The sequence below is a fragment of the Pteropus medius genome, unplaced genomic scaffold, assembly GCF_902729225.1.
Source record: "Pteropus medius unplaced genomic scaffold, Ma_sr-lr_union100, whole genome shotgun sequence".
Lineage (NCBI taxonomy): Eukaryota > Metazoa > Chordata > Mammalia > Chiroptera > Pteropodidae > Pteropus > Pteropus medius.
The window spans coordinates 10260625-10274835 of NW_024342474.1; the positions used below are offsets into that span (position 1 = coordinate 10260625).

General features: G+C 36.5%; 1 protein-coding gene across 2 annotated transcripts in view; it reads right to left on the reverse strand.

Annotated features, from left to right (window-relative positions):
* The window catches only part of BEST3 (bestrophin 3), a 39773-nt gene extending 36901 nt beyond the window's left edge, over positions 1–2872 (reverse strand). Inside the window, exons 1-2 of one of the 2 annotated variants that reach the window (XM_039865988.1) lie at positions 2708–2872; positions 773–938 (exon numbers count right to left, since the gene is read on the reverse strand). In XM_039865988.1, the coding sequence (XP_039721922.1) occupies positions 773–924 (152 nt within the window). In that variant the 5' untranslated portion in view covers positions 925–938; positions 2708–2872. The remainder of the gene's footprint in view (positions 1–772; positions 939–2707) is intronic. The other variant, XM_039865986.1, reaches the window with a different exon arrangement.
* Between the last annotated feature and the right edge of the window lie 11339 nt (positions 2873–14211).

Below are 14211 nucleotides of genomic sequence, written 5' to 3' on the forward strand. Positions count from 1 at the left end.
TATAATACTGATAACATTTGATTAAGACTATAACTTTTAGTCATAAGAATATTTCTTGGACATAACATTGCTCAAATTTTCTGTCAGTCTGACAGGCACAGTTTGTGATGTTATAAAGAATAAACATCTCCTTTTGTGACTATAACATGCCCCAAACTCAGAAGACATAAAGAAAATAAATCAGTTTTCAGGCCTTTTCTTTAGATGAAGTAAGGTTGGTAAGGTTGGTGGGAATTATCCTGGATAAGTTCTTGTCATTCCAGGCAAAAGGAAAGAAAGTTCCCATATCAGGTGTATATGCCTGATAGACTCCATCCACAAACATGTTAATTATGTAGGTAGTTGCTACAAGCTGTCAGATCACAAATTCAAACTATGAGTGACATAGTCGAGAGGGGCATAAAGAATTATTCATCTGTGGACTTTGCCATTCAAAACGATCACGTAGTGAGGATATAAGTATAAATCTTCTATTTTATGCCTATAGCAACATTCTTGACACACGACTAATATCCCACATTGATCAATTGATATGGGGCTGGAACGGACACCACTTGAACATAACGGTTTAGAGTCTAGTTAACATCCTACAAATGGTTAAGTGTGGAGTAAAACACCCTGTCCCAGAGAGAAGAAGGCGACAGAGAGGACCATGCCAAGGAGGAGGTTACATAACGTGAAAGTTGGTGGCACCCGCAGGGCTCAGATTTTTGAGACTGTATTCTCACGTGATATTTGATGGTCACTGAAGGAGACATGCAAACGAAAGTACCTGTACACCAAACTTATTGCTGTGTAAAAAACAGCAAAAACAATAAATTCCCTGTACAGTAGTTTGTAGATGCTGCCTCTCCACTTGAGAAGTAACCTATGAAATCCAAAAAAAGTCGCATTGGCTACTTTACTGGAGTAAGTAACAGTCATCTTGGATAGTTTTTCTAGAAGAGCAAGAAGACAAAACACAAGTAAGAAGCAACATTTAAGACAGAGCATAAACTTGTATCTCAAAGAAAACCCAAGCCAGCCACCAGTCGGCCATTTCTCCCTTTTTTTTTTTTGCCTTTCTCATTTGTACAATTTGAAATTTGGAGAACACCACCATCTTGGTGCTAAATCGTTTAGTAGAAAAAAGGAAGAACGGCATCTCTGGAAAGTAATATTAGAAATCGTAAGCTCGTCTTAATTTCTTTTTCTTTTATTTATTTATTTATTTATTTATTTATTTATTTATTTATTTATTTTTTATGGTGATATTGGTAATGAAATCCAATAAGTTTCAGCCGTACATTTTAACAGTAAGGCATATGTATATTTATACTGTTCGGCTTGTCTTAATTTCTAAGTATTATTTTTAGATTATGTAGCCATTGCTCCATCAATATATAAATGAACAAATGAGATATATGAGGTAAATTGTAATGTTACCTATCATATATTTTCTTAACCCTTAGGAAGATTTAGGATATTGATATGCTATATGCATTGACATTTTCAAAAGCAGTGGCCAAACTTATTCTTTGGGCCCTTATTTGCTAAAGTATGTAAAGAGGTATTTATGTCACCCTTAAATTTTCTAAGGAGAAGTTATGGCTCTCTTCTTAGAAATCAGGAGATGTTGTTGGAAAGAAGCAAGACCCTGGGAATTTAATTGATGGGTTATTTTTGGTGGGTTTAGTTGGATGTGGTGTCCCTCTAACAGAGCTCTGAGTGCATAGTTAGTGCTCTGTGCACTTCACAAGGTGGACAAAATGTTGGGTCACGTGATACCAAGAAAGGTGCACTTTCCCAATGAAAAATGTAGCATAAAATGCTTAGGGATGGTTCACTTCCTGTTTGGAGCCAAAAAACAAACAACCAGAAAAAAGAAAAAAATCAGGCCATTATTTAGGACTCTTTCTTTTCCACTTGGATTTGTTCAAGGATCTGGGTAGGATGAGAATTGGGCCCTGAAGCCCAGGTTTCAGTGAGATCTCTGGAATTCTATTGCTTTCACCAAGACATTAAACATTCGAATAGGTTTTGAGAATATGGCCCAAATCTAATTTTTGTTTGAAAATCCTGCTCAACCACTCTCTAACATGGAACACGCACAGATAATATGAGATTTCTTTGAAACCTTTTAGTTTGCTCAAAAGAATCTATAAGGAGAGTCTTATGGAGCTACTTAGGCTGAAATTACGGAGCTTTTAAGTAGAACTGTACTAGATACCAGAATCAAATCTCACAGACAATTTCTTACATAAAGTAGCCTATAGTACACATTTTACTATTTTCTGCCTTTATCCAGAGCTGTGAAAACAATCTAACTCTAATTTGCCTATATTCCCTAGGGAAATGAAATGGCATTTTTTCATAGTCACAAACTTAAGCTTTCGATATTACTGATTAGAATTAAAAAAAAAAAAATAAGGTCTTTGGCATAAGTAAGTGGCATAATGAAAGGATGGGACTCGTGCCACAAAACTGGTTTCATTTTTCCATCTTCACCTTGTCTATTTATTTAATGTGAGTAAAGCCAAAATTGGGAGAGGAACATAATAAATTAAGCCCATTTCATAATTTGTTCTCATAGTAGTTTTAAGTAACAGTTCTGAAATAACTTTCATGTAACAGTTCAGCCTTCTATTTAAGCTCTGTCAGAAAAACTAAAATCAGATAGAGTAAAGGTCAGAATTAAAATGTGGAGGTATTCTCTTCATGCACTAACCTATTTATTTGGTTTGGAGTCTCCGACGAGAAAGAAAATCTTCGGGCTCCCCCTGAACAGGTGCCTCCAGGTCGGTGTCAAACTCGCGGTTTCACCCTTCGCTCATTCACAGTCAGATTTTCTTTCTGTTCTCTGGCTACTGAGAGGATCCAGACAAGCACAGGGGTTAAATGATTTTCCACTTGTGGAGGCCTGTTTATGCCAGTTTGCCCCACCGATGACAGTTACAGCCAGGAACAAACAGAAGCAGCAGCTGCTGATGTGGCTTTTTTCTAATCTATAATTATAACTCCACCTGCTATCCAAAGTACCCCTTAGAATGAGAAGTCGGAGGTGACGTGAAGGAGGCTGGGCCGTTTAAGTCTGTTATTTTCATTTTGACTCTGCCCTGGGATCAAGGAAGAAAGAGCCATTTTCCCCCTAAAGAGTTCCAAAGAGACTCCGCCAGCCAAAAAAGGGAATTAGGACAGTCTGTGTGTGCTCGAAACGCAGAATAAATTCTTGTGAAGCCATAAACTGGGGCAGACACGAGTATAAACAGGATTCACACTCATTGGAGAGGTACTTAGAATGCTCATCCATTAAAAGCAACGAGCATGTATGCTTGAGAGAGACAGAGAGTCTCTTAGAAGGGCATAGAGAATTATCGTGTGTGATGGCTTAGTATAGTGCAGAATGATTGCACGCTGATTCATTACCTTTGTGATCTTTCCATGGTCAGCTGGGAAAATTTTTTTATTATTCAAAATGTTTCCTCTTAGATTACGCCTCCATATTTTTCTTCTTGAAAGAAAACATAATTACCTCTGAGTTCAAGTGAGCATTTTTAAAATAATGAAATAAATAGGACCTTTTTTTCCTAGGACTTTTCCACCTTCTAAAGTAACATGTGCACCAAGCATTGCTCTTTAAGCTTAAATAAAATGACTACCAAAAGAAAAAACACCCATATATTTTTGTGGAGAAAGATATAAAAGAAAATGCTTATTCAGTAGTTGCAAATATACACATTTAAAAGTTTAGTACAGTATTCTTAAGTTTCACATGCATTATACTGGTTTATCAAACTATAAGTTCTTTAGAGCAAAGACAGAGTTGTAGGTATCTGATTTCTTGCTTCACGCCTGTTGATAGTTCCAGCAAAGAGCCCTGTGTGTAACGGATATTCAATATGTATTTGTTGTTTATCACCTTATCTTCACTATGATACTTCTGTTAGTCCATTTGGGGGAATTTGTGAACATTTTAGAAGCATACATATGGTGCCACACATTTTATATTTAGGTTGCCATGAAAAATAGTAGGATAGACCTGATATTGCTCTTATAGAGCTTTGCAAGACTGACCAATGTTATAAAATTTGAGTAAATCTAAACCCAAGTGCTTATGAAAGAGAAACGTTGAAGGTTTTTTGTTTTGTTTGGTTTTGAATTTCACTCTTGCATCTCCTACTGGATGTATGGTAGCCCAGAAACATAGAATGACTGCAAGACCGGGGATCTGCCTCCTCTGTGGGGCACTTTTCGCTGGCTTCACTTTGAAACAGAGGTAATTATGTTTCTCTCTCCCATCAGGCTGTTTTGAGGAATAACTAATTAATGGTTGAGATAATATTCTAAATTCAATTTAGTCAATAATGATTAAATCGAATAAACAAACTCCAACTGTTGAACTTTGAGTCCGGTGGCTATTTCTAACAGGTAATAAAAGATGTCATTGAGAAATTAGCTCATTAGAGGGGACAAGCCACTGCAGCCTTTTTCAAAATATTTAACAAACACAAAATTGCAAAGTTAACTGTTCATATAGCTTTTTGAAGAAAACTTTAGAGTTGATTATTTAAAATAGACACTTTTTTTTCCAGATTCTAAAAGTAACATACGTTTATTAAAAAATAAGAAGTAAAGCAACATATAGAGAACAGAGTGGTACTCTACCATGCCATCCTAGAGGGGTGATATCATTTGGCATAAAGTTCATCTTTCCAGACTTTTGTGGAAAATATTTTAATTCCGACAATTAATAACAAACAATGTGATAGACGCTTAGGTAATTTCAGGGCACTATGAAATAACTATACCAGTCATATTTTCTTTTGACAGCAAGAGTCAAGTTATGTGATCCTGACCACTCCGATATTCAACAATCCTAATAAACACATTTGTCTTTGATTCCCGTAAACCTCTAGTGACAGGACAATTCATAAAACAAACAAGCAAACGCACAAACAAACAAACAAACCTGATTATTTCCAAATGATGGGAATACTGATATTCAATTCATAAATGTCAAGACAAATGACCCTTTGTTCCTAAAGGGAACAGAAACAAACAAAACGTTTAGGTAGCTACTAACTATCGCTTTCTAATAAGTTATTTAAAAAGCTCATGTTCATTTTAAATTGATCTACTTATTCCATTGACATGAGAAATCTTTTGCTAGATTTATTTTGACTGCTTGGTTGCACATAGTCATGTGTATGCAAAGCTTCGAATTTAAATGTTAACCAAAGACCAGAAATTATTGTATTTTGGTGGATTTGATTCTGACTTTTGGACATTATTAAATGGAGAATAAAGAATCAGAAGATATTTTTGAACAGGAAAAGGGCTTGAAAAAAATCCGTGTTGCAGAAAAGTGAGTCTGTGAGAAGAAAAACTGGTGGATTTGAGTAGGCAGGGATTATAGGAAGGGAATCAGTTTGAAGGTTATTATGGTTGTCCTAGTGTGAACTGATGTGGTGGGTGAGTAGAATGCAGAGGAAGGGTGGCAAGAGAGAGCCCAAAAGAAAACCACCACTGGAGGACGAAAGAGAAGAGGGAGGTGGGGGGAGGGAGCGAAAGAGGAGGAAAAAATCTGATATGACTCTTGCTTTGCCCTTTGAGTCCATTCGCTCATGAAGAACAAGAACTACAGAACACGATTTCAGATTTGTTCAGGTGACACAGTTCTTTGTAGGATGTCATGTAATTTTGATTTATATTTACTTTGATCCTGCAAATAGGAACATTTTATCATCAAAAATCGATGCAAAGTAAAATTATAATTTGGAGCTCATGTGTTAGATCTCTCAAGATAAAGGACAGTAGTCAGTGCTAAAGTTTCATAGAGTAAACTTTCAATTGAGAATATTCATTCATTAATTTTTTTTCCACAGCAAAATACTTTGGTTCAGTTGGTTTGAGAACTACTTGCAGTGATATTTTTTCCCTATATGTAAATTTTTATTTGCAAATTTCTTGATAACTCATGCCTTACTTTTTCTTGGTTTTTCCTATTTACTGGTTGCCATGATGGATCAATATCTGCATAACCAACAACTGATTGGGATAACTCGTGTGTCTATCCAGATGTGTGGAGGCTTCTGATATATGCTGGAGATAGAACTCTGCCAAAAACCAAACAGCAGGTAGGAAACTTTCTTAATTAATTTTTTCTCTTTGAATTCAGGAGAGACATAGTAAACCCCTAGGACTAGAAAGACCATTGAGTTTTATTACAGCTGAAGCTTTAAAATCATAAGAGACTGGATATTTGAGGAGTCATCATTACTCTCCTTACACAGAGTAATTGCCAACTCAACAAAACAGAAATGCATTAGTTCAAATTCTGAAGGTTATCTTTTTCTAATGGAAGGTACAGAAAGTTTGTTCTATTTTAGGGATGAAAGCTTAGCATCTAGATAATTATTACTATGGTGCTTAAAGTGTATCCTGTACTTTATAATCAATAATATTTCTTAAATGGATAGTATTGCTTAGCTCAGATACATTCCAGATCACTAAAAAAACTGCAACACAGAGCCAATTAAAAATCAGTTTAATTTCACACAATAAGGCATGCAAATCCAAGTATATCGTTTATTCCAAAGAGCTGTGACGTTCTGTTACTTTACCATCATCATGGTAGGAAGTAGCCATTCTGGAAATTACATTACCGTATGGGTAAAAGGAAGATATAGACAAACAGGAAAAAATTCTATGCATAAATCCTTGGACAATTCTAAAATACCTTTTCTTATGGGATAAAATGCATGTGGGAATGAAAAACAATTGTTGGTTTTGTTTCTCTAATACGGTGCATTGAGCATTCTGAAGACATCTTTTTAGTTTCTTAATATCTTTTTAGTTCCTTAATAGTGGTTACTGCTGGGGAGAGTAGTGTGTTTGGAGTAAGAGAGTGAAGGAGAAACTTCAGTTTTTGTTCCATATAATTTTGTATTTTTAAAGTAACATCCATATTTTCCTATTTAATCACATGCAATAAAAAAATCTTATTTGATGCCACTTCCAAATTTAGACCTCCAGCCCGGATCTTTCACCCAGCTCCAGACTTACACTTGATATTCTCATTAAACATCTCAAACCCAACATGCCCCAAACCGGTCTCCTGATCTTTCCCCTAAAACATGCTCCACCTTACAAACATTCATCTCAGTTGATGAAAATTCCTTCCTTTTAAAAGTTCAAAAACCTCAGCTCCTGTTTTCTCTTATACCACAGTCCAAATCTTTCAGCAAATTCTGTCGGGTCTGCCTTCAAAATACACTCAGAATCTGTCACCTCACTCTCTCATGTCACATCCCTGTCTCCACTACTCCCACCTCCTCAGAGCCACCATCATTGTTCTCCCAGCAGCGTCCCAGCAGAGTCCCAGCAGCTTTCCCTGTTTCTCCACTTCAGTTGTTCTGACAAAAAGGCAGAGTCATCTTAATCAAGGTAAGTCAGGTGAGTCAGGTCACTCCACTGCTCAAAACCCGTCAATGGCTCCTGGTTTCTCTGAGAGTAAAAGCCCACCTCCTTAAATGGTCTGCCAGGTCTTTCATAACTTATTTCCATTTCATCTCTGGTCTCACTTCCTATTATTCTCCTCTATCCTATGGGTCCCTCTGCAGCCGCACTCATCTTTCCTTCCTTGAGCATACCAGACATGGTCCCATCTTAAAGCCTTAAGTATGGCTAACCTTCCTGCCAAGAATGCTCTTCTTCCAGATCTCTGAGGGGCTGTCTCCATCACCCTTTTTGAAGTCTTTGCTCGGATATCTTCTCAATGAGCTAATCACCCTACTTAAAGTTGCTGCTGACCCTGCATGTATGGGGAGTGCTCCCTCCTCATAGCACTCTCAATCCCCCCTTACCCAGCTCTGCTTTTGCTTTTTATTCACACCACTTATCTCCTTTGAATATACCATATAGTTCACACATGTATTGTGTTTATTGTCTATTTATCTCAACTGGAAGTTTCATGAGGGCAGGGAGCTGTTCACTGACAAAAACAAAGTACCTCTAATAGTGCCTAGTTTGATAAATACTTATTGAATGAATATATTTAAAAAGAGTCTAGAGAGACTTCCACTTTTTCTCATGATTGTAAATTTCATGAGGACAGATTCCATGGCTATTTTGTTAGTTGTTTTATATCCAGTGCCCAGAAAAGCATCTGGCAATGAGCAGACACCCAATAAATATCTGTGGGATGAATAAGTGAACATATTTTTTATTTGGAGGTTTGGCTCATCTTTTTCACACAAGTCATTTTTATAGAATAACCAAAATAAAGGACTCAAAATTTTCCTGCAAAAGTATAGGTTTTATGGCACTCCAGAAAGCTAAAGACAGGTATCACTTAGGGAGCCCTGAGTACTGACTGCATTCCATCTGTACTGTGGATGCTATGTCTGCACTCTGTGTGATCACCTCTCTTCTGAGTTTCTGTATCCTTAGCTAACTCAGGACTGAGAGTAGGGATGTGAACAGTCTCTTCCAGGAAATCCATCTGTAACACTACCTCTCACCTTTTCATTTTTCTACCGACCTTAAGGAGATTCCCTCACATTAAATAGCAATAAAATATTTCAAAATGGATAGAGGCAGGTAAAATTGATTTATTCTACTTCCTGTTGACTGCTCCATAGCATCATTTTGTTCCAGGCATGGCACTGAGCACTCACTTGGCATTAGATACCCCTTAACATAACGGTGTAATGAAAAGACGAATACAGTAAGTGTCCTTTGATGGTGGTCTAGGTGGTGGTGATATTGTTCTTGTGGCTCAGAAGGTGCCTTGGGGTTCTTGACTTTGAATGTCCTTCTGGGATAGAGGATATGATTCTTGATGAAGATTAAGTTATAAAAGTCCTTTAGTGGAATTTTAATGATGAAACGCATTGTTAAAGTGATATCCCAGAGCACATTCTGATATATTTTAATATTTCTGTGACATAAAAATTGAGGATTAAGCATACCTCCTCTCTTAACTCACCACCTTCTATGTACCCTGGTAATTTTGAGATGACTCATGTTCTTGCTCAACTTTTCTCACAAATTCATAATTAGATTAAACTAAAAACACAAAATTGAGTTGCAAAAAGCACACTCTTAGGATCCAGCATCTTCTAGACTTCATGCCATCCTATAAAAACATAAATCCTACCTTTAGCATCATGAGATATGCTTGTGTGCCAATAAGGCTACTTTCCCTTAGCATAGCATTATCACTTTATAAGAAGATAAAATGAAAAAGGTAAATTTTATCCAAGTTTCCTTTCCCTCATGGTACAAAACTAGGGGATTGTTTTTTCCTGTTGGGCTTCCCTTCTGCAAACTCTTTAAGGAAAAGTTTAATTTTTTTTTTTTTGTATTTATCAATAGACTGCTTAAGAGAACCAGCATTGTTCTTTGCCAACTTTATTAATACCTAACAAAATTAGTATCTAACATATGAATTTACTTTATGACTCAGCGATCCCATTTCCAAGAATCCACCCTGAAGTATGCCTCCGATAATACAAAAAATACATATGTACCAAGTTATTAAATACAGCATTATTTATAATTGCAAAATGTTAGAAAGAACCTAAATGCCCAAACATAGGCAAATGGTTGAATAAACTATGGCAATGCAAAAATGGAGTACTATGTAGGTGTGAAAGGAATAAGAACATTCTTTATGAATTCATATGGAGTGATTTCCAGGGTGTATTGGGTGAAAAAAACAAAATGCAGAAGAGTATCTATAGCAAATAAGCACATAAAAAGATACTCAACATCATTAATCATTAGGAAAATGCAGATCAAAACCACAATGAGAAACCACTTCACACCCACTAGGATGGCTGTAATTAAAAACAAGCAAACACTGCAGCTAGGTCCTGCACAAACAAACATGGAAAATAACAAGGGCTGGGGAGAATGTGGAGAACTCGGAACCCTGGTACATTGCTGGTGCCATTTAAAATGGTGCAGCTACTGTGGAAAACAGTTTGGTCATTCCTCAAAAAATTAAACTTAAAATAACTATATGACCCAGCAATTCTATTCCTAAAATATATATCCCAAATTATTGAAAATATACCAGATTGAAACAAATACTTGTACATGAATGTTTACAGCAGCACTATTCACAAAAGCTAAAAGGTAAAAACAGCCCAAAGGTCCATCAATTGATGAATGAATAAACAAAATGTAGTACAGCCATACAATGGGATTATTATTCGCCATACAAAGGAATGGCGTACCAATACATGCTACAATGTGGACGAGCCTCAAAAATATGCTAAGTGAAAGAAGCCAGATACAAGAGGTCACATATATTGTATGATTCTATTTATACTAAATATCCAGAATAGATAAATTCATACAGAGAAAACAGATTAGTTATTTCCAGAGGCTATGGGGAAGAGGAAAAGAGAATTAATTTCTCAGTGAGTGTGCAGATTCTTTTCGGGGTGATGAAAATATTGTGGAACTAAGTAGAGATAGTGATTGTACTACATATGAATATACTAAATACCAATGAATTGTACACTTTAAAATGATTGATTTTATTTTATGTGAGTTCTACTTCAATAATCAAAAAGGAGTACCTATATTATACTCCTTTCATGAAGGGAAAAAGGGAAGTTAACAAAATTTAAATATATGTATATATTCATTTATGCAAAAGAAATACCAGAAGGATTAAACCTAATGTGATCGATTGCTCAGGGATTGGATGGGAGTAGGGTGAAAAGAATGAGAAAGTGGGAACTGGGTGGTGAGGACGGGGAGTGGTGGAGACTGACATTTACCTGATATTCCCTTTTATATTTTTATAGGCTCTGACTCTTAGAACCACGGTAATATTTCACATAATCCCCCCAAATAATTAAAATTAATTAGTACGTCAGGAAGCCCAAATTAGAATACAAAGAGTAACAAATGGATGTACTATATTACTAATAAATATTGTAACCATACTAAAAGAATTGAAGAAGAACCAACTAACTTGGAAAACAGCATTTTGATTGTATAACGTAAGGCTAAAGACAGAACTATATGCAAATATTATACTTTAGTTAGTAAATTTTTTCTTTGGGAGTATGGGTTAGCAATTCTCAAACTACTTCATATGTGGACTAGGACTGAGCAAATAAATAATGAGCTTCTTGGAGAAATGACTGATGCCAGGGAAAATATGAGAAGAACCTGGAACATCTTACGATGCCAGGAAGTAAGGAAGTCCTAAAAAATGATGGGGTACGTGAAAATGATACGGGAACCAACTTGAAGGAACTCCTAATGAAAGCTGGGACAAGTTGAGCTAAAAAATATACAGGATAATAATGGATTATAACCCAGAAAACAAAATAAATATCCTTGAGTTTATACTGATACAAATGAATACTTGAATAAATAAATAAAGAGAAGCAGCAGCTCTTCTTTATCATAGAGAGAATGATAGAAATAGAAAATCACCATAAGCCAAAGACAAGAATCAGTAATGGAACCTAAAAGTAGTTAAGGTAAGAATGTTGAGAAATAGGATATTTACGTAGTCTCAAAGTATCTCCTCACACGATAGTTTTAATTACAAAGGGAAAAGTAGTGACTTTATAGAGATGAAAGCTGATCAACATGGTATCACCAAGTGATCAAAGTCAACTTCATCAGTAATAAGTCATATTGGCATCAGGACGCTGAAGATGATGCACTGAGACGGGCATAACCTCACTTCTATGATAGCCTTGCCCCAACCCAATCTAATTATGAGATAACATCAGACAAACATAAATTGAGGGACATTCTACAAAACAATTTACCAGGACTCTTCAAAAGTGTCCAGATCATGAAAGACAAAGAAAGACTGAGGAACTGTTACACATTGGAGGAGATTAAGAAAACATGACAACTGGATCTTGGACCAGAAAAAGGACATTAGTGGCACAACTGGTAAAATTGAGATGAGGTCTGCGCATTCATTAATAGTATATCAGAGTCGACTTCTTGGTTTTGACCACTGTACTGGATTTGGGTAAGATGTTAACATTAAGGGGAGCTAAGTGAAGGGTATATAGGAACTCTGCACTATTGTTGCAACTTTTCTCTAAGTCTAAAGTTTTTCAAAATAATAAGTTAAAAACAAACAAAAAAATTCTTCCTCAATTAAATTTTTGTTTGTTTGGTTTTGTTTTTGCTTGCTTTCATATTTAGTTGGGCCAAGATTTTGAAAATATGTGTAGAGTGACATCATTAATTTCCCCTTTTAAAAAAATTTTAAGAGATTAAGGAAGGAAATTAAGAATATTAAGTTGCCGTTGGTCCTCTTGCCTTCCTAGAAAAAAAGTTTAATCTTAAACAGGAAAGTGGTGGGTCAGGATGTGGGTGAAGGGATCCAGTAGGATGTCATCTGAGAAAATGTTACCATGCCTAAGCCTAAATGAGAGAGGGGAGGTAGAAGTTAATGGAACCTGGAAAGAGTAGCTTAACAGAAAGAATGCTGGATAGAATCTGTGGCCTTCAAGGGCAGGACACGGCCAATCCATAATAACCAAGCAAGGGAGCCAAATTTCCACCCTCTGCCTTCCCAGCTCCTACCAGGAAGTCCCACTGGCTGTACCAACCCAGAAGTCAGAGGTCGAGGGAGCCCAGTGATGCAGTGTAAACACACCCACCTCTAGGAGCCCAGAGAAGAGTAAAGAATTTTGGAGAGTGACTTGGGAGGAATAAAAAGAAAAGGTATCTAGCACTGAGATCAGCTAGTCTGTCCCTCTCATTTTGCAGATGAGAAGAAAAAAAAAAAAAAAGCCTTGAAAAGGGAACAGATTTATCCAAGTTCACAATATAAAAGCAGTATGGTAAAGCTGAAAACCTATAGGTCTGTAAATTGGAAGACTTAGGCTCTAGTCTTGGCTTGGCCACTGCACTGGGCTTCAGTTTCCATATCTATGAATAAACGAGGTGAAGTAATGCAGTAATCTTCAAACTGGGATTCACATACCCGCTCCTGCGTATACATGAGCGTTTCTAGGAGGTAAGGGATGGATAGTTAAGTGAATCATTTTTCCAGACCCACAACGTCCTTAAATATATATTTTCTCCTCAAATTAATCTGCTTTCCCTTTCAAAACTGTACCCCCACTTGACAAAAACGTTCATCTCACCCATCTCAAATATTACTATAGGGCATTACTCCAGGATGTGAAAATTTGAGTACACCAAATAATGAGACATTTTGAATGCATAGCATTTGAAGCAGATTCCTGTGACAGCAAACCAGAGAGCTCCAATGAAGAAATACTGAATTATTAAAAGACTGCAGCACTTACTTGTGGCAAATGTGCATCCATACCTAGTCTCTCTGAGAAAGGTTTGAATCTCACATATGAACCTTTCAAACATAAATTTGAAAGTGAGTCTTTGTCCACTTAGGAGGAAAGAAGATCCTAATTTGATTCAGAGGATGAGCAGCTTGAGTTCTTCCAGAAACTGGTTATACCACATTCCAGGCTGACTGGTGCAACCACGTGAGATGATATGCAATTATCTCTACCTCTGATACACTTGGTTTTATCCTTGTATGAAGCTTTTGTGTCCTCACAGAAAAACCAGCTCATGATGAGCTATATGAGCCAGGAGCTTCCGAGACTGGTTGTCACTTCCTTTAAACATGCTCCAATCCAGACATGGGAATTGCCATACTGCTTCAGCCTTATGATTCATTCCCCTCTGTTTTCTGCTTGGAGAGCAGAAGTGATCACTTTGATGCCAACTTTAAGGTTAATAATTTCAAAGTTTCTATTAGTTGCCAATTATGGTTCTGCCTTCCCTATATTTCTCTAAATAATCCATCCAGTTCTTGAAAATGGTATTATTGTTTTGTTGAATGACAACATGCTCACTGTAAAAATTCAAACAATTCAAACGTGTAAAAAAAAGAAACAAAAACATCCCAAATTCTGTGAGTAATAACTGTTAACATCTGGTGACTGTCTTTCCAGACACATTCTATGCCTAGATACACAGGCATGTTATTTTCCATAAATGAGACCATATTATACATGCTGTATGGTAATCTGTTCTTTCTCTGAACAATATGCTGTGACATACATGCTGCATACCACGCATGTTTTATGTATGTGCTCGATATTCCCTTATCGAAGTCCATTTAGATGGTTTTCCATTTCTCAGTTTCAAACAATGTTGTGATGAACATCCTTGTGCATCTTTCTTTTTTTCATGTTTCTG